The sequence below is a fragment of the Ascaphus truei genome, unplaced genomic scaffold (genome assembly GCF_040206685.1).
Source record: "Ascaphus truei isolate aAscTru1 unplaced genomic scaffold, aAscTru1.hap1 HAP1_SCAFFOLD_284, whole genome shotgun sequence".
Classification (NCBI taxonomy): domain Eukaryota; kingdom Metazoa; phylum Chordata; class Amphibia; order Anura; family Ascaphidae; genus Ascaphus; species Ascaphus truei.
Genome location: NW_027455794.1, coordinates 75,804 through 94,168, shown reverse-complemented (window position 1 = coordinate 94,168; position 18,365 = coordinate 75,804). Strand labels below are relative to the sequence as shown.

General features: G+C 54.3%; 1 protein-coding gene across 1 annotated transcript in view; it reads right to left on the bottom strand.

Moving 5' to 3' along the window:
- Window positions 1–18,365, bottom strand: part of LOC142482965 (myosin-IIIb-like) — a 197,069-nt gene that overhangs the window by 114,904 nt on the left and 63,800 nt on the right. The window contains exons 3-4 of the mRNA XM_075583083.1: window positions 11,743–11,873; window positions 9,920–10,022 (exon numbers count right to left, since the gene is read on the bottom strand). Of these exons, the coding sequence (XP_075439198.1) occupies window positions 9,920–10,022; window positions 11,743–11,873 (234 nt within the window). The remainder of the gene's footprint in view (window positions 1–9,919; window positions 10,023–11,742; window positions 11,874–18,365) is intronic.

The following is an 18,365-nucleotide window of genomic DNA, read 5'->3' as shown; positions in this document are numbered from 1 at the left end:
TCTTCTCATACTATTACTCTCTCTAGCAGGTGATATTGAAACTAACCCAGGTCCTCCCATTTCAGCTCTGTCCCATGCCCCTGAGAATTCCACCTTTAAATTCCAAAAAGGGCTATCTGTCGCCCATATAAACATCCGGAGCCTGCTGCCCAAACTAGACGAACTAAGGGCATGGTGCCTTATGCATAAACCCAAAGCCATCGTTCTTACAGAAACATGGCTATCCTCTAAAACCCCTGATGCAAATATCGCCATTCAGGGATACTCCATTTTTAGGAGAGATAGGTCAAAGAGAGGAGGAGGGGTGTTATTTTATATTGCAGACACCTTACAATTTACACTGCTACATTGCCCACCAAGTCCACCCTCTTTTGAAACTCTAGTTGGCAAAATCTGCCTCCCCTTTTCTAAGCCCATCTTGCTTGCTGGCATCTACCGCCCCCCTAAAGCCCTTCTACAATCCCTGACTGATATCACCCAATTTCTTGCCTCCATTTCCTCTCTGAATGAGAAGAGTGAGCTGCTAGTCCTTGGGGATTTCAACTTCAATTGGCTTGACCCTAAAAACCACAAAATCCAGATACAACTCAAGTCACTTAACCTATCGCAACTCATTTCCCAACCCACACGAATAAACCTGAAGTCGCATAACCATTCCTTGCTAGACTGGATTCTCTCCTCAAACCCCAGCAGAATCCAATCCTCTGGCATCCTTCCTGACATTTTCAGTGACCATGCAATAGTGTACTGTGTAAGGAAAATTAAACCGCCCCATTCAAGCCCCAAAGTTCTCCTCACTAGAACATTTAAAAACTTTAACCCACAACAGTTTCTGGATGACCTTACCAACTGCCCATGGCACAGAATCGATTTAATTCCCGACCCTGATTCTGCGCTCGACTATTTCCAATCCGAGTTCTTAAAACTCTGCGATACCCATGCTCCACTACGCAAAATAAGGGTACGGGGGGCCCACCTTCCATGGGTTACACCTGACCTTATAGCACTCTACCAGTTCAGGGATGCCTTGTGGAAAAGCTACAAAGTAACTGGCACTACCAAGGATCTCAATCACTACAGATGCCTGCGGAACGTGTGCACAAGGCAAACAAGGCATGCAAAAGCACAATATTACTCTGACAATCTCCTCCAGAATACATCAAACCCAGCTAATTTCTGGAAGGTTATCAACAATATATTCCAGCCTCCTAACCATCAACAACCAAGTAATATCACTAAGGGGGATATTACTCTGACAAACCCCACTGACATTGCAAATGCATTCAATGATTACTTTGTGGGGTGTGCCACTAACTTATTAGCGAAACGCAGCACAAACCCCAAACCTGAATCTCATCCTGGGAGTACCCCTATAGTCCCACCCCCTCCCAACACTGCCCACAATTTTCAATTTAGCCCAGTATCTGAAGAGGAGATTACACAAGCGCTCCTCAAACTAAAACTAAGCAGCCAATGTGGACCCGACTTACTACAATCTAGGTTCCTACGACTTGGTGCCCCAGCCATTGCCAAACCAATTGCGTCCATAGTCAACTCTATCCTGTCTGCAGGCCATATCCCTAAGACCTGGAAAACTGCCAGAGTTGTCCCAATCTTCAAAAGTGGGGACAAAAACACTGTCTCAAACTACAGGCCAATCTCACTTCTCCCAATTCTATCCAAAGTTATGGAAAAATGTGTCCACTCCCAATTAAGCGAGTTCTACACCAAGACAAATTTCCCTAGCCAATTCCAGTCTGGGTTTCGTCCCAAACACTCCACCGTAACTACCCTGCTAAAAGTTTGCAATGAAATCCAGTGTGGAATGGAACGGGGACAACTCACTGGTGCAGTATTCCTAGATTTTGCAAAGGCTTTTGACACAGTTGATCATGCTATCCTGCTTAACAAACTCCAGAGCTCTGGAATAGGGAAACATGCTTTAAACTGGTTTCAGTCCTACCTATCAGGAAGATCCCAACATGTGTCCATCTCAGGCTCTAACTCCAACCCCCTGGATATCACCTGTGGTGTCCCGCAAGGCTCTGTTCTGGGGCCCCTACTCTTCTCAGTGTTCATTAATGATCTTCCCGCAGCTTGTAAGGAAGCCTCAATACACATGTATGCAGATGACACAATCCTGTATGCACACAGCCATAGCCTCTCTGACCTTCAACACATACTTCAGTCTGACTTTTTGAGACTCGAAAACTGGATTTCCCAAAACAAACTGTTTTTAAACACTGACAAGACTGTAACAATGGTATTTGGGACCAAGACTAAATTTGTAAAGCTTCCAGTGACTGAGCTCCTGATTAGAACCAACGCTAAAACCACCCTAACACCTGTCACTAGTTTTAAATACCTGGGCTTATGGTTTGACTCCCACTTAACATTCGGGATGCACATTGATACCCTGACAACCAAGACCTATGCCAAACTAGGGGTACTTTACAGGAACAAATCCTCCCTAAGTCTCCTGGTCAGAAAGCGTATTGCACAGCAGATGCTAATGCCAATTATTGACTATGGAGACATAGTATATGGCTCGGCCCCTCAAACCCACCTTAGCAAACTTGACACCCTCTACAATTCAATTTGTCGTTTTGTTCTCCAATGCAACTACAACACACATCACTGCGAAATGCTCAAAGAACTAGATTGGTCATCACTAGAGTCTAGGCGCAAAGTTCACCTTTCCTGTCTCACCCTCAAATACTTTCTGGGCAAGCTACCCAGCTACCTGAACAAGCTCCTCACCCCTACCACATGCAGTACCTATCACCTGAGATCAGACTCCAAAAGACTATTCATGGTCCCAAGACTCAACAAAGTATCCGGACGTTCCTCCTTCTCCTTCCGTGCACCCCAAAACTGGAACAACCTACCAGAGACTCTCATATCCACCACCAGCTTAAGTTCTTTCAAATCTAAGGCTGTCTCACACTTTAATCTGGTCTGTAACTGTTTCATACGCTCATAATATATATTTTCTTTAACTGTGCATGCAATGTCTTGTATATAAATGTATACCTTGTTCATTTATGTAACTGTATTTGTAACCATGTATTATTTGTTTTACTCTGTGCCCAGGACATACTTGAAAACGAGAGGTAACTCTCAATGTATTACTTCCTGGTAAAATATTTTATAAATAAAATAAATAATATACCTTCCAAACAACCATGGGGATGTATAAGGAGGATTGCCTTACATCCACACTATGGTATAGTGCTTAGAGCAGTGGACTGGAATATGGAAGATCATGGGTTCAATTCCTGCATGTGTATTATATAAAATAATCATTTATAAATTATACCGTACCATGCAGGAATTGAACCCCTGATCCTTCGTGTGCTAGTGCAATTCTCTAACTGCTACACCAGAGGGTGTTCTGACTTTAATTTGTTTTCTTTTTTTAACATATTAAAGAACCCAATTACAATACACCATACAAACAATCATTGTAAAAAGAGGATCATTACCTATCTACATTGTGGTGTAGTGCTTAGGGGACAGGTATAATGACACGATCAAGGGTTCAATTCCCCGGCAGTACTGCACACAAGCAAGCGTTTATTGTGGCTTTATTCACTGTTGGATGGTCATTGGTCAGGGAAGAGTCATGTGACCCTGCTCTGCGCTCAAAAGTCAAATTGAAGTGTCTCCAAAAAACACCAAGCATGGGAGAGCGTACGTAAACGCCGTGCCAAGCACGTGGACGCAGCCTGATGAAGCAGGGAGAGGAGAGAGCTGCAGATGCCGGGTAAGTCCTTGGGGAACCATTGATCGTGGTGGCCATTTTTGGGATCCCAGTTATAACCCGAGCACCTTGTTATAACGGGGTTCAGCTGTACACCCCAAAATAACTCTATTTATACACACCCCAAAATAACCCTATTTATATATACACCCCAACATAACCCTATTCATGTATACACCCACAATAAACCCCCCAATTCATATATACACCTCCAATAAACCCTCCTGTTACTATATACACCCCCTATGCATATATACACTCCCAATAACCCTACCTATTCATATATACACCCCCAATAACCCCCTATTCATATATACACCCAAATAACCCCACTATTTATATATTTACACCCCAATAAATCCCATATTCATATATACACCCCAATAAACTCCCTATTCATATACACCCCAATAAACTCCCAATTCATATATACACCTCAATAAACCCTCATGTTCATATATACACCTCAAATAAACCCCCCAATTTATATATACACCCCCAAAAAATGACCTATTCATATATACACCCCCAATAACCCCCCTATTCATATATACACCCGAATAAACTTCCAATTCATATATATATAACCCCAATAAACCCCCTATTCATATATATACCCCAATATACCCTCCTATTCATATATACACCCCCAATAAACCCCCCTATTCATATATATATATATAAGGGGGAGGAGGAGGACAAGAGATGAACCCGAGGGGGAGAAGGAGGACAAGAGAGGAACCCGAGGGGGAGGACAAGAGAGGAACCCGAGGGGGAGGAGGAGGACAAGAGAGGAACCCGAGGGGGAGGAGAAGGACAAGAGAGGAACCCGAGGGGGAGGAGGAGGACAAGAGAGGAACCCGAGGGGGAGGAGGAGGACAAGAGAGGAACCCGAGGGGGAGGAGGAGGACAAGAGAGGAACCCGAGGGGGAGGAGGAGGACAAGAGAGGAACCCGAGGGGGAGGAGGAGGACAAGAGAGGAACCCGAGGGGGAGGTGGACGACAAGAGGAACCCAAGGGGGAGGAGGAGGACAAGAGGAACCCGTGTATATATATATATATATACCCCCAATAAACCCTACTCATATATACACCCTCAATAAACCCCCTATTCATATATACACCCCCAATAAACCCCCCTATTCATATATACACCTCAATAAACCCCCTATTCATATATACACCCCCAATAAACCCCCCTATTCATATATACACCTCAATAAACCAACCTATTCATATATTCACCTCAATAAACTCCCTATTCATATATACACCCCCAATAAACCCCCCTATTCATATACACACCTCAATAAACTCCCTATTCATATATACACCCCCAATAAACCCCCCTATTTATATATACACCTCAATAAACTCCCTATTCATATATACACCCCCAATAAACCACCCTATTCATATACACACCCCATGGAGCAGAAGCAGATGAGGGAAAGATTTTGTGGTACCACTGCCCCACCTAAATCTTTAGCAGAATAATTGGCACCGATTCATTTGAATTCATTATTAATCTCAGGCCGCCGGACGGAAAGCCTCAGGCTGCGTGTTCTCTCTCACCCACCACATATATGTATCCTCCCCCTTGGGTTCCGCTCTTGTCCTCCTCCCCCTCGGGTTCCCCTTGTCGTCCTCCTCCTCCCCCTCGGGTTCCCCTTGTCCTACTCCCCCTCGGGTTCCCTTGTCCTCCTCCTCCCCCTCGGGTTCCCCTTGTCCTCCTCCTCCCCCTCGGGTTCCTCTCTTATCCTCCCCCTCCCCCCTCGGGTTCCTCTTGTCCTCCTCCCCCCCTCAGGTTCCTCTTGTCCTCCTCCCCCCCTCGGGTTCCTCTTGTCCTCCCCCCCTCGGGTTCCTCTTGTCCTCCTCCTCCCCCTCGGGTTCCTCTTGTCCTCCTCCTCGGTTCCTCTTGTCCTCCTCCTCCCCCTCGGGTTCCTCTCTTGTCCTCCTCCTCCCCCTCGGGTTCCTCTTGTCCTACCTCACCCCCTTCTGGTTCCTCTTGTCCTCCCCCCCTTCGGGTTCTTCTTGTCCTCCTCCTCCCCCTCGGGTTCCTCTTGTCCTCCTCCTCGGATTCCTCTTGTCCTCCTCCTCCCCCTCGGGTTCCTCTCTTGTCCTCCTCCTCCCTCTCGGGTTCCTCTTGTCCTCCTCCTCCCCCTTGGGTTCCTCTCTTGTCCTCCTCCTCCCCCTCGGGTTCCTCTCTTGTCCTCCTCCTCCCTCTCGGGTTCCTCTTGTCCTCCTCCTCCCCCTTGGGTTCCTCTCTTGTCCTCCTCCTCCCCCATGGGTTCCTCTCTTGTCCTCCTCCTCCCCCTAGGGTTCCTCTCTTTTCCTCCTCCTCCCCCTCGGGTTCCTCTCTTGTCCTCCTCCTCGGGTTCCTCTTGTCCTCCTCCTCCTCCTCGAGTTCCTCTCTTGTCGTCCTCCTCCTCCCCCTCGGGTTCCTCTCGTCGTCCTCCTCCCCCTCGGGTTCCTCTCTTGTCCTCCTCCTCCCTCTCGGGTTCCTCTTGTCCTCCTCCTCCCCCTTGGGTTCATCTCTTGTCCTCCTCCTCCCCCTTGGGTTCCTCTCTTGTTCACCTCCTCCCCCTCGGGTTCCTCTTGTCCTCCTCCTCCCCCTCGGGTTCCTCTCTTGTCCTCCTCCTCCCCCTCGGGTTCCTCTCTTGTCCTCCTCCTCGGGTTCCTCTCTTGTCCTCCTCCTCCCCCTCGGGTTCCTCTCTTGTCCTCCTCCTCCCCCTCGGGTTCCTCTCTTGTCCTCCTCCTCCCCCTCGGGTTCCTCTCTTGTCCTCCTCCTCCCCCTCGGGTTCCTCTCTTGTCCTCCTCCTCCCCCTTGGGTTCCTCTCTTGTTCTCCTCCTCCCCCTCGGGTTCCTCTCTTGTCCTCCTCCTCCCCCTCGGGTTCCTCTTGTCCTCCTCCTCCCCCTCGGGTTCCTCTCTTTTCCTCCTCCTCCCCCTCGGGTTCCTCTCTTGTCCTCCTCCTCGCCCTCGGGTTCCTCTTGTCCTCCTCCTCCCCCTCGGGTTCCTCTCTTGTCCTCCTCCTCCCCCTCGGGTTCCTCTCTTGTCCTCCCCCCCCCTCAGGTTCCTCTTGTCCTCCTCCTCCCCCCCCGGGTTCCTCTTGTTCTCCTCCTCCCCCTTGGGTTCCTCTCTTGTCCTCCTCCTCCCCCTCGGTTCTGCTCTTGTCCTCCTCCCCCTCGGGTTCCTCTCTTGTCCTCCTCCCCCTCGGGTTCCTCTCTTGTCCTCCTCCTCCCCCTCGGGTTCCTCTCTTGACCTCCTCCTCCCCCTCGGGTTCCTCTCTTGTCCTCCTCCTCCCCCTCGGGTTCCTCTCTTGTCCTCCTCCTCCCCCACGGGTTCCTCTCTTGTCCTCCCCCCCCCTCGGGTTCCTCTTGTCCTCCTCCTCCCCCCCCCCCCCCGGGTTCCTCTTGTCCTCCTCCTCCCCCCCCGGGTTCCTCTTGTTCTCCTCCTCCCCCTTGGGTTCCTCTCTTGTCCTCCTCCTCCCCCTCGGGTTCTGCTCTTGTCCTCCTCCCCCTCGGGTTCCTCTCTTGTCCTCCTCCCCCTCGGGTTCCTCTCTTGTCCTCCTCTTCCCTCTCGGGTTCCTCTTGTCCTCCTCCTCCCCCTCTGGTTCCTCTCTTGTCCTCCTCCTCCCCCTCGGGTTCCTCTCTTGTCCTCCTCCTCCCCCTCGGGTTCCTCTCTTGTCCTCCTCCTCCCCCTCGGGTTCCTCTCTTGTCCTCCCCCTCCCCCTGGGTTCCTCTCTTGTCCTCCCCCTCGGGTTCCTCTCTTGTCCTCCTCCTCCCCCTCGGGTTCCTCTCTTGTCCTCCTCCTCGGGTTCCTCTCTTGTCCTCCTCCTCCCCCTCGGGTTCCTCTCTTGTCCTCCTCCTTCTCCCTCTCGGGTTCCTCTCTTGTCCTCCTCCTCCTCCCCCTCGGGTTCCTCTCTTGTCCTCCTCCTCCTCCCCCTCGGGTTCCTCTCTTGTCCTCCTCCCCCTCGGGTTCCTCTCTTGTCCTCCTCCTCCCTCTCGGGTTCCTCTTGTCCTCCTCCTCCCCCTCGGGTTCCTCTCTTGTCCTCCTCCTCCCCCTCGGGTTCCTCTCTTGTCCTCCTCCTCCCTTTCGGGTTCCTCTCTTGTCCTCCTCCTCCCCCTCGGGTTCCTCTCTTGTCCTCCTCCTCCCCCTCGGGTTCCTCTCTTGTCCTCCTCCTCCCCCTCGGGTTCCTCTCTTGTCCTCCCCCTCGGCTTCCGATCTTGTCCTCCTCCTCCCCCTCGGGTTCCTCTCTTGTCCTCCCCCTCGGGTTCCTCTCTTGTCCTCCTCCTCCCCCTCGGGTTCCTCTCTTGTCCTCCTCCTCCTCCCCCTCGGGTTCCTCTCTTGTCCTCCTCCTCCCCCTCGGGTTCCTCTCTTGTCCTCCCCCTCGGGTTCCTCTCTTGTCCTCCTCCTCCCCCTTGGGTTCCTCTCTTGTCCTCCTCCTCCCCCATGGGTTCCTCTCTTGTCCTCCTCCTCCCCCTCGGGTTCCTCTCTTGTCCTCCTCCTAGGGTTCCTCTTGTCCTCCTCCTCCCCCTCGAGTTCCTCTCTTGTCGTCCTCCTCCTCGGGTTCCTCTCGTCGTCCTCCTCCCCCTCGGGTTCCTCTCTTGTCCTCCTCCTCCCTCTCGGGTTCCTCTTGTCCTCCTCCTCCCCCTTGGGTTCATCTCTTGTCCTCCTCCTCCCCCTTGGGTTCCTCTCTTGTCCACCTCCTCCCCCTCGGGTTCCTCTTGTCCTCCTCCTCCCCCTCGGGTTCCTCTCTTGTCCTCCTCCTCCCCCTCGGGTTCCTCTCTTGTCCTCCTCCTCCCCCTCGGGTTCCTCTCTTGTCCTCCTCCTCCCCCTCGGGTTCCTCTCTTGTCCTCCTCCTCCCCCTCGGGTTCCTCTCTTGTCCTCCTCCTCCCCCTCGGGTTCCTCTCTTGTCCTCCTCCTCCCCCTCGGGTTCCTCTCTTGTCCTCCTCCTCCCCCTTGGGTTCCTCTCTTGTTCTCCTCCTCCCCCTCGGGTTCCTCTCTTGTCCTCCTCCTCCCCCTCGGGTTCCTCTTGTCCTCCTCCTCCCCCTCGGGTTCCTCTCTTTTCCTCCTCCTCCCCCTCGGGTTCCTCTCTTGTCCTCCTCCTCGCCCTCGGGTTCCTCTTGTCCTCCTCCTCCCCCTCGGGTTCCTCTCTTGTCCTCCTCCTCCCCCTCGGGTTCCTCTCTTGTCCTCCCCCCCCCCTCGGGTTCCTCTTGTCCTCCTCCTCCCCCTCCCCCCCGGGTTCCTCTTGTTCTCCTCCTCCCCCTTGGGTTCCTCTCTTGTCCTCCTCCTCCCCCTCGTGTTCTGCTCTTGTCCTCCTCCCCCTCGGGTTCCTCTCTTGTCCTCCTCCCCCTCGGGTTCCTCTCTTGTCCTCCCCCTCCCCCTCGGGTTCCTCTCTTGTCCTCCCCCTCGGGTTCCTCTCTTGTCCTCCTCCTCCCCCTCGGGTTCCTCTCTTGTCCTCCTCCTCCCCCTCGGGTTCCTCTCTTGTCCTCCTCCTTCTCCCTCTCGGGTTCCTCTCTTGTCCTCCTCCTCCTCCCCCTCGGGTTCCTCTCTTGTCCTCCTCCTCCTCCCCCTCGGGTTCCTCTCTTGTCCTCCTCCCCCTCGGGTTCCTCTCTTGTCCTCCTCCTCCCTCTCGGGTTCCTCTTGTCCTCCTCCTCCCCCTCGGGTTCCTCTCTTGTCCTCCTCCTCCCCCTCGGGTTCCTCTCTTGTCCTCCTCCTCCCCCTCGGGTTCCTCTCTTGTCCTCCTCCTCCCCCTCGGGTTCCTCTCTTGTCCTCCCCCTCGGGTTCCGATCTTGTCCTCCTCCTCCCCCTCGGGTTCCGCTCTTGTCCTCCTCCTCCCCCTCGGGTTCCTCTCTTGTCCTTCTCCTCCGGTTCCTCTATTGTCCTCCTCCTCCCCCTCGGGTTCCTCTCTTGTCCTCCTCCTCCCCCTCGGGTTCCTCTCTTGTCCTCCTCCTCCCCCTCGGGTTCCTCTCTTGTCCTCCTCCTCCCCCTCGGGTTCCTCTCTTGTCCTCCTCCTCCCCCTCGGGTTCCTCTTGTCCTCCTCCTCCCCCTCGGGTTCCTCTCTGTGCCCCTTCCCCCTCACGCTCTCTCGCACGCTCCTGCCCCCACCCTGGGGAGCTCTCAAACAGCCCCCACCCCCCTCCATGGGGTACCTGCAGGATCTGCTGTACCAGCTGCAGGTTTCCACGCCTCCGTCTCACCAGATGTCTGAGCAGAAGTTTGGTGCTCTCTGTTTTACCAGCACCACTGTCACCACTAGACAAAAATGCACAGGGGTCAGAGAGCTCCTCTCATATAATGGGGGTCAGTCACAGAGTTCATCTCACATAATAGGGGGGGGTGGGGTCTGAAAGAGTTTCTCGCATAGAATGGGGGGGCAGTGACAGAGCTCCTCTCATATAAGGGGGGGGGGCAGAAGCGACAGAGCTCCTCACATAATTGGGGGGTGGGGGCAGTGACAGAGCTCCTCTGATATAATGGGGGGCAGTGTGAGCTCCTCATAATGGGGGGTCAGTGACAGAGCACCTCTCATAATGGGGGGGGGCAGCAACAGCTCTTCTCATATACTGGGGGGGGCAGTGACAGAGCTCCTCTCAATGGTGGGGCAGTGATGGATCTCCTCATAATGGGGGGGGGGGGCAGTGACAGACCTCATATAATGGGGGGGCAGTGACAGATCTCCACATATATAATGCAAGGGCAGTGACAGAGCTCCTCTCATATAATGGGGGGGGGGGGGGTGGCAGTGACAGATCTCCTCTCATATAATGGGGGGCAGTGACAGAGCTCCTCATATAATGGGGGGCAGTGACAGAGCTCCTCTCATAATGGGAGGGGGCAGTGACAGAGCTCCTCTCATAATGGGGGGGCAGTGATAGACCTCATATAATGGGGGGGGGCAGTGACAGAGCTCCACATATATAATGGGAGGGCAGTGACAGATCTCATATAATGGGGGGCAGTGACAGATCTCCACATAATGGGGGGCAGTGACAGAGCTCCTCTCATAATGGGGGGGCAGTGACAGAGCTCCTCTCATAATGGGGGGGCAGTGACAGATCTCCTCATATAATGGGGGGGCAGTGACAGATCCCATATAATGGGGGGGCAGTGACAAATCTCCTCATATAATGGGGGGGCAGTGACAGATCTCATATAATGGGGGGGCAGTGACAGATCTCATATAATGGGGGGGCAGTGACAGAGCTCCTCTCATAATGGGGGGGCAGTACCTCCTCTCATATAATGGGGGGGACAGTGACAGAGCTCCTCTCATAATGGGGGGGCAGTGACAGACCTCATATAATGGGGGGGGGGGGGGCAGTGACAGACCTCATATAATGGGGGGGGGCAGTGACAGAGCTCCACATACATAATGGGAGGGCAGTAACAGAGCTCCACATATATAATGGGGGGCAGTGACAGATATCCTCATATAATGGAGGGGAAGTGACAGAGCTCCTCTCATAATGGGGGGGGCAGTGACAGAGCTCCTCTCATAATGAGGGGGGGCAGTGACAGAGCTCCTCTCATAATGGGTGGGGGGCAGTGACAGAGCTCCTCTCATAATGGGTGGGGGGCAGTGACAGAGCTCCTCATATAATGGGGGGGCAGTGACCGTGCACCTCTCATAATGGGGGTCAGTGACAGAGCTCCTCATATAATGGGGGGGGCAGTGACAGATCCTCTATTATAATGGGGGGGAGCAGTGACAGATCCTCTATTATAATGGGGGGCAGTGACAGATCTCCTCTCATATTATAGAGGGGGCAGTGACAGCCCCTCATAATAGGGGGGCAGTGACAGAGCTCCTCCCATCTAATGGGGGGGGGGCAGTGACAGACCTCCTCATATTATGGAGGGGTCAGTGACAGAGCTTCTCATATTATGGGGGGGGCAGTGACAGAGCTCCTCATATAATGGGGTGTGGGGGAGGGAATTAGTTAGTGGCATAGCTCCCCTCATAGTTCCTCACCTAATCACAATGCACTGGTTTTGGGGGGTGCTTCCAGGCACCCCGTGCAGAGCCCTATACGCCCGGTCAGCCACAGCAAATATGTGAGGGGGCAATGAGCTGAGAGGCCGAGAGCTATATACCTCAGAGACCTGCAGGGGGAGACAAAGAGAGAGGAGAAAGGTGTATTACCTCTGACACCTGCAGGGGGAGACAGATGAGATATGTATATACCTCAGAGAGGGGATGGGAGGGGAAAGGAGAGGGGAAAGGAGAGGGGAGGGGAAAGGAGAGGGGAGGGGAAAGGAGAGGGGAGAGCTATATACATCAAACCTGCAGGGGGAAAGAGGGAGGGAGCAGTAAACCTGACTACTCCTCCCCCCTCAAAAGTAACAGGAACAATCCTAAAACCCATCACCAAACAAGGGAAGTATTGGGGAAGGTGTCACTAGGTGCCCTCTGCATGTACACCCCAAGTCCAGTCTCCACCCCATACAGGCGAGATACATGTACACACCACACTGACGGGGACCAGTTCTGCATGTACACCCCAAGTCCAGTCTCCACCCCCATACAGGCGAGATACATGTGCACACCACACTGGCAGGGACCCGTTCTGCATGTACACCCCAAGTCCATTCTCCACCCCATACAGGCGAGATACATGTGCACACCACACTGACGGGACCCGTTCTGCATGTACACCCCAAGTCCATTCTCCACCCCATACAGGCGAGATACATGTGCACACCACACTGACGGGGACCCGTTCTGCATGTACACCCCAAGTCCAGTCTCCACCCCCATACAGGCGAGATACATGTGCACACCACACTGACGGGACCCGTTCTGCATGTACACCCCAAGTCCAGTCTCTACCCCATACAGGCGAGATACATGTACACACCACACTGACGGGGACCCGTTCGGCATGTACACCCCAAGTCCAGTCTCCACCCCCATACAGGCGAGATACATGTGCACACCACACTGACGGGGACTCGTTCTGCATGAATACCCCAAGTCCAGTCTCCACCCACATACAGGCGAGACACATGTGCACACCACACTGACGGGGACCCGTTCTGCATGTACACCCCAAATCCAGTCTCCACCCCCATATAGGCGAGATACATGTGCACACCACACTGACGGGGACCCGTTCTGCATGTACACCCCAAGTCCAGTCTCCACCCTCATACAGGCGAGATACATGTGCACACCACACTGACGGGACCCGTTCTGCATGTATACCCCAAGTCCAGTCTCCACCCTCATACAGGCGAGATACATGTGCACACCACACTGACGGGGACCCGTTCTGCATGTATACCCCAAGTCCAGTCTCCACCCTCATACAGGCGAGATACATGTGCACACCACACTGACGGGGACCCGTTCTGCATGTACACCCCAAGTCCAGTCTCCACCCCCATACAGGCGAGATACATGTGCACACCACACTGACGGGGACCCGTTCTGCATGTACACCCCAAGTCCAGTTTCCACCCGCATACAGGCGAGATACATGTACACACCACACTGACGGGGACCCGTTCTGCATGTACACCCCAAATCCAGTCTCCACCCCCATACAGGCGAGATACATGTGCACACCACACTGACGGGGACCCGTTCTGCATGTACACCCCAAATCCAGTCTCCACCCCCATACAGGCGAGATACATGTGCACACCACACTGACGGGGACCCGTTCTGCATGTACACCCCAAGTCCAGTCTCCACCCTCATACAGGCGAGATACATGTGCACACCACACTGACGGGGACCCGCTCTGCATGTACACCCCAAGTCCAGTCTCCCCCCCCATACAGGCGAGATACATGTGCACACCACACTGACGGGACCCGTTCTGCATGTACACCCCAAGTCCAGTCTCCACCCCATACAGGCGAGATACATGTGCACACCACACTGACGGGACCAGCTCTCCATGTATACCCCAAATCCAGTCTCCACCCCCATACAGGTGAGATACATGTACACACCACACTGACGGGGACCCGTTCTGCATGTACACCCCAAGTCCAGTCTCCACCCCCATACAGACGAGATACATGTACACACCACACTGACGGGGACCAGTTCTGCATGTACACCCCAAGTCCAGTCTCCACCCCCATACAGGCGAGATACATGTGCACACCACACTGGCAGGGACCCGTTCTGCATGTACACCCCAAATCCATTCTCCACCCCATACAGGCGAGATACATGTGCACACCACACTGACGGGGACCCGTTCTGCATGTACACCCCAAGTCCAGTCTCCACCCCCATACAGGCGAGATACATGTACACACCACACTGACGGGGACCCGTTCTGCATGTACACCCCAAGTCCAGTCTCCACCCCCATACAGGCGAGATACATGTGCACACCACACTGACGGGGACCCGTTCTGCATGTATACCCCAAGTCCAGTCTCCACCCCCATACAGGCGAGATACATGTGCACACCACACTGACGGGGACCCGTTCTGCATGTACACCCCAAATCCAGTCTCCACCCCCATACAGGCGAGATACATGTGCACACCACACTGACGGGGACCCGCTCTGCATGTACACCCCAAGTCCAGTCTCCACCCCCATACAGGCGAGATACATGTGCACACCACACTGACGGGACCCGTTCTGCATGTACACCCCAAGTCCAGTCTCCACCCCATACAGGCGAGATACATGTGCACACCACACTGACGGGGACCCGTTCTGCATGTACACCCCAAATCCAGTCTCCACCCCCATACAGGCGAGATACATGTGCACACCACACTGACGGGACCAGCTCTCCATGTATACCCCAAATCCAGTCTCCACCCCCATACAGGCGAGATACATGTACACACCACACTGACGGGGACCCGTTCTGCATGTACATCCCAAGTCCAGTCTCCACCCCATACAGGCGAGATACATGTGCACACCACACTGACGGGGACCCGTTCTGCATGTACACCCCAAGTCCAGTCTCCACCCCATACAGGCGAGATACATGTGCACACAACACTGACGGGGACCCATACTGCATGTACACCCCAAGTCCAGTCTCCACCCCCATACAGGCGAGATACATGTGCACACCACTCTGACGGGGACCCGTTCTGCATGTACACCCCAAGTCCAGTCTCCACCCCCATACAGACGAGATACATGTGCACACCACACTGACGGGGACAGATTCTGCATGTACACCCCAAGTCCAGTCTCCACCCCCATACAGGCGAGATACATGTGCACACCACACTGACGGGACCCGTTCTGCATATACACCCCAAGTCCAGTCTCCACCCCCATACAGGCGAGATACATGTGCACACCACACTGACGGGGACCCGTTCTGCATGTACACCCCAAGTCCAGTCTCCACCCTCATACAGGCGAGATACATGTGCACACCACACTGACGGGGACCCGTTCTGCATGTACACCCCAAATCCAGTCTCCACCCCCATACAGGCGAGATACATGTGCACACCACACTGACGGGGACCCGTTCTGCATGTACACCCCAAGTCCAGTCTCCACCCTCATACAGGTGAGATACATGTGCACACCACACTGACGGGGACCCGCTCTGCATGTACACCCCAAGTCCAGTCTCCCCCCCATACAGGCGAGATACATGTGCACACCACACTGACGGGACCCGTTCTGCATGTACACCCCAAGTCCAGTCTCCACCCCATACAGGCGAGATACATGTGCACACCACACTGACGGGACCAGCTCTCCATGTATACCCCAAATCCAGTCTCCACCCCCATACAGGTGAGATACATGTACACACCACACTGACGGGGACCCGTTCTGCATGTACACCCCAAGTCCAGTCTCCACCCCCATACAGGCGAGATACATGTACACACCACACTGACGGGGACCAGTTCTGCATGTACACCCCAAGTCCAGTCTCCACCCCCATACAGGCGAGATACATGTGCACACCACACTGGCAGGGACCCGTTCTGCATGTACACCCCAAGTCCATTCTCCACCCCATACAGGCGAGATACATGTGCACACCACACTGACGGGGACCCGTTCTGCATGTACACCCCAAGTCCAGTCTCCACCCCCATACAGGCGAGATACATGTACACACCACACTGACGGGGACCCGTTCTGCATGTACACCCCAAGTCCAGTCTCCACCCCCATACAGGCGAGATACATGTGCACACCACACTGACGGGGACCCGTTCTGCATGTATACCCCAAGTCCAGTCTCCACCCCCATACAGGCGAGATACATGTGCACACCACACTGACGGGGACCCGTTCTGCATGTACACCCCAAATCCAGTCTCCACCCCCATACAGGCGAGATACATGTGCACACCACACTGACGGGACCAGCTCTCCATGTATACCCCAAATCCAGTCTCCACCCCCATACAGGCGAGATACATGTACACATCACACTGACGGGGACCCGTTCTGCATGTACATCCCAAGTCCAGTCTCCACCCCATACAGGCGAGATACATGTGCACACCACACTGACAGGGACCCGTTCTGCATGTACACCCCAAGTCCAGTCTCCACCCCATACAGGCGAGATACATGTGCACACCACACTGACGGGGACCCGTTCTGCATGTACACCCCAAGTCCAGTCTCCACCCCCATACAGACGAGATACATGTGCACACCACACTGACGGGGACCCCTTCTGCATGTACACCCCAAGTCCAGTCTCCACCCCCATACAGGCGAGATACATGTGCACACCACACTGACGGAACCCGTTCTGCATGTACACCCCAAGTCCAGTCTCCACCCCCATACAGGCGAGATACATGTGCACACCACACTGACGGGACCCGTTCTGCATGTACACCCCAAGTCCAGTCTCCACCCCCATACAGGCGAGATACATGTGCACACCACACTGACGGGGACCCGTTCTGCATGTACACCCCAAGTCCAGTCTCCACCCCATACAGGCGAGATACATGTGCACACCACACTGACGGGGACCCGTTCTGCATGTACACCCCAAGTCCAGTCTCCACCCCCATACAGGCGAGATACATATACACACCACACTGACGGGACCCGTTCTGCATGTACACCCCAAGTCCAGTCTCCACCCCCATACAGGCGAGATACATGTACACACCACACTGACGGGGACCCGTTCTGCATGTACACCCCAAGTCCAGTCTCCACCCCCATACAGACGAGATACATGTGCACACCACACTGACGGGACCCGTTCTGCATGTACACCCCAAGTCCAGTCTCCACCCCATACAGGCGAGATACATGTGCACACCACACTGACGGGGACCCGTTCTGCATGTACACCCCAAATCCAGTTTCCACCCCCATACAGGCGAGATACATGTGAACACCACACTGACGGGACCAGCTCTCCATGTATACCCCAAATCCAGTCTCCACCCCCATACAGGCGAGATACATGTACACACCACACTGACGGGGACCCGTTCTGCATGTACATCCCAAGTCCAGTCTCCACCCCATACAGGCGAGATACATGTGCACACCACACTGACGGGGACCCATTCTGCATGTACACCCCAAGTCCAGTCTCCACCCCCATACAGACGAGATACATCTGCACACCACACTGACGGGACCCGTTCTGCATGTACACCCCAAGTCCAGTCTCCACCCCATACAGGCGAGATACATGTGCACACCACACTGACGGGGACCCGTTCTGCATGTACACCCCAAATCCAGTTTCCACCCCCATACAGGCGAGATACATGTGAACACCACACTGACGGGACCAGCTCTCCATGTATACCCCAAATCCAGTCTCCACCCCCATACAGGCGAGATACATGTACACACCACACTGACGGGGACCCGTTCTGCATGTACATCCCAAGTCCAGTCTCCACCCCATACAGGCGAGATACATGTGCACACCACACTGACGGGGACCCGTTCTGCATGTACACCCCAAGTCCAGTCTCCACCCCATACAGGCGAGATACATGTGCACACCACACTGACGGGGACCCATTCTGCATGTACACCCCAAGTCCAGTCTCCACCCCCATACAGGCGAGATACATGTGCACACCATTCTGACGGGGACCCGTTCTGCATGTACACCCCAAGTCCAGTCTCCACCCCCATACAGGCGAGATACATGTGCACACCACACTGACGGGACCAGCTCTCCATGTATACCCCAAATCCAGTCTCCACCCCCATACAGGCGAGATACATGTACACACCACACTGACGGGGACCCGTTCTGCATGTACATCCCAAGTCCAGTCTCCACCCCATACAGGCGAGATACATGTGCACACCACACTGACGGGGACCCGTTCTGCATGTACACCCCAAGTCCAGTCTCCACCCCATACAGGCGAGATACATGTGCACACCACACTGACGGGGACCCATTCTGCATGTACACCCCAAGTCCAGTCTCCACCCCCATACAGGCGAGATACATGTGCACACCACACTGACGGGACCCGTTCTGCATGTACACCCCAAGTCCAGTCTCCACCCCCATACAGGCAAGATACATGTGCACACCACACTGACGGTGACCCGTTCTGCATGTACACCCCAAGTCCAGTCTCCACCCCCATACAGGCGAGATACATGTACACACCACACT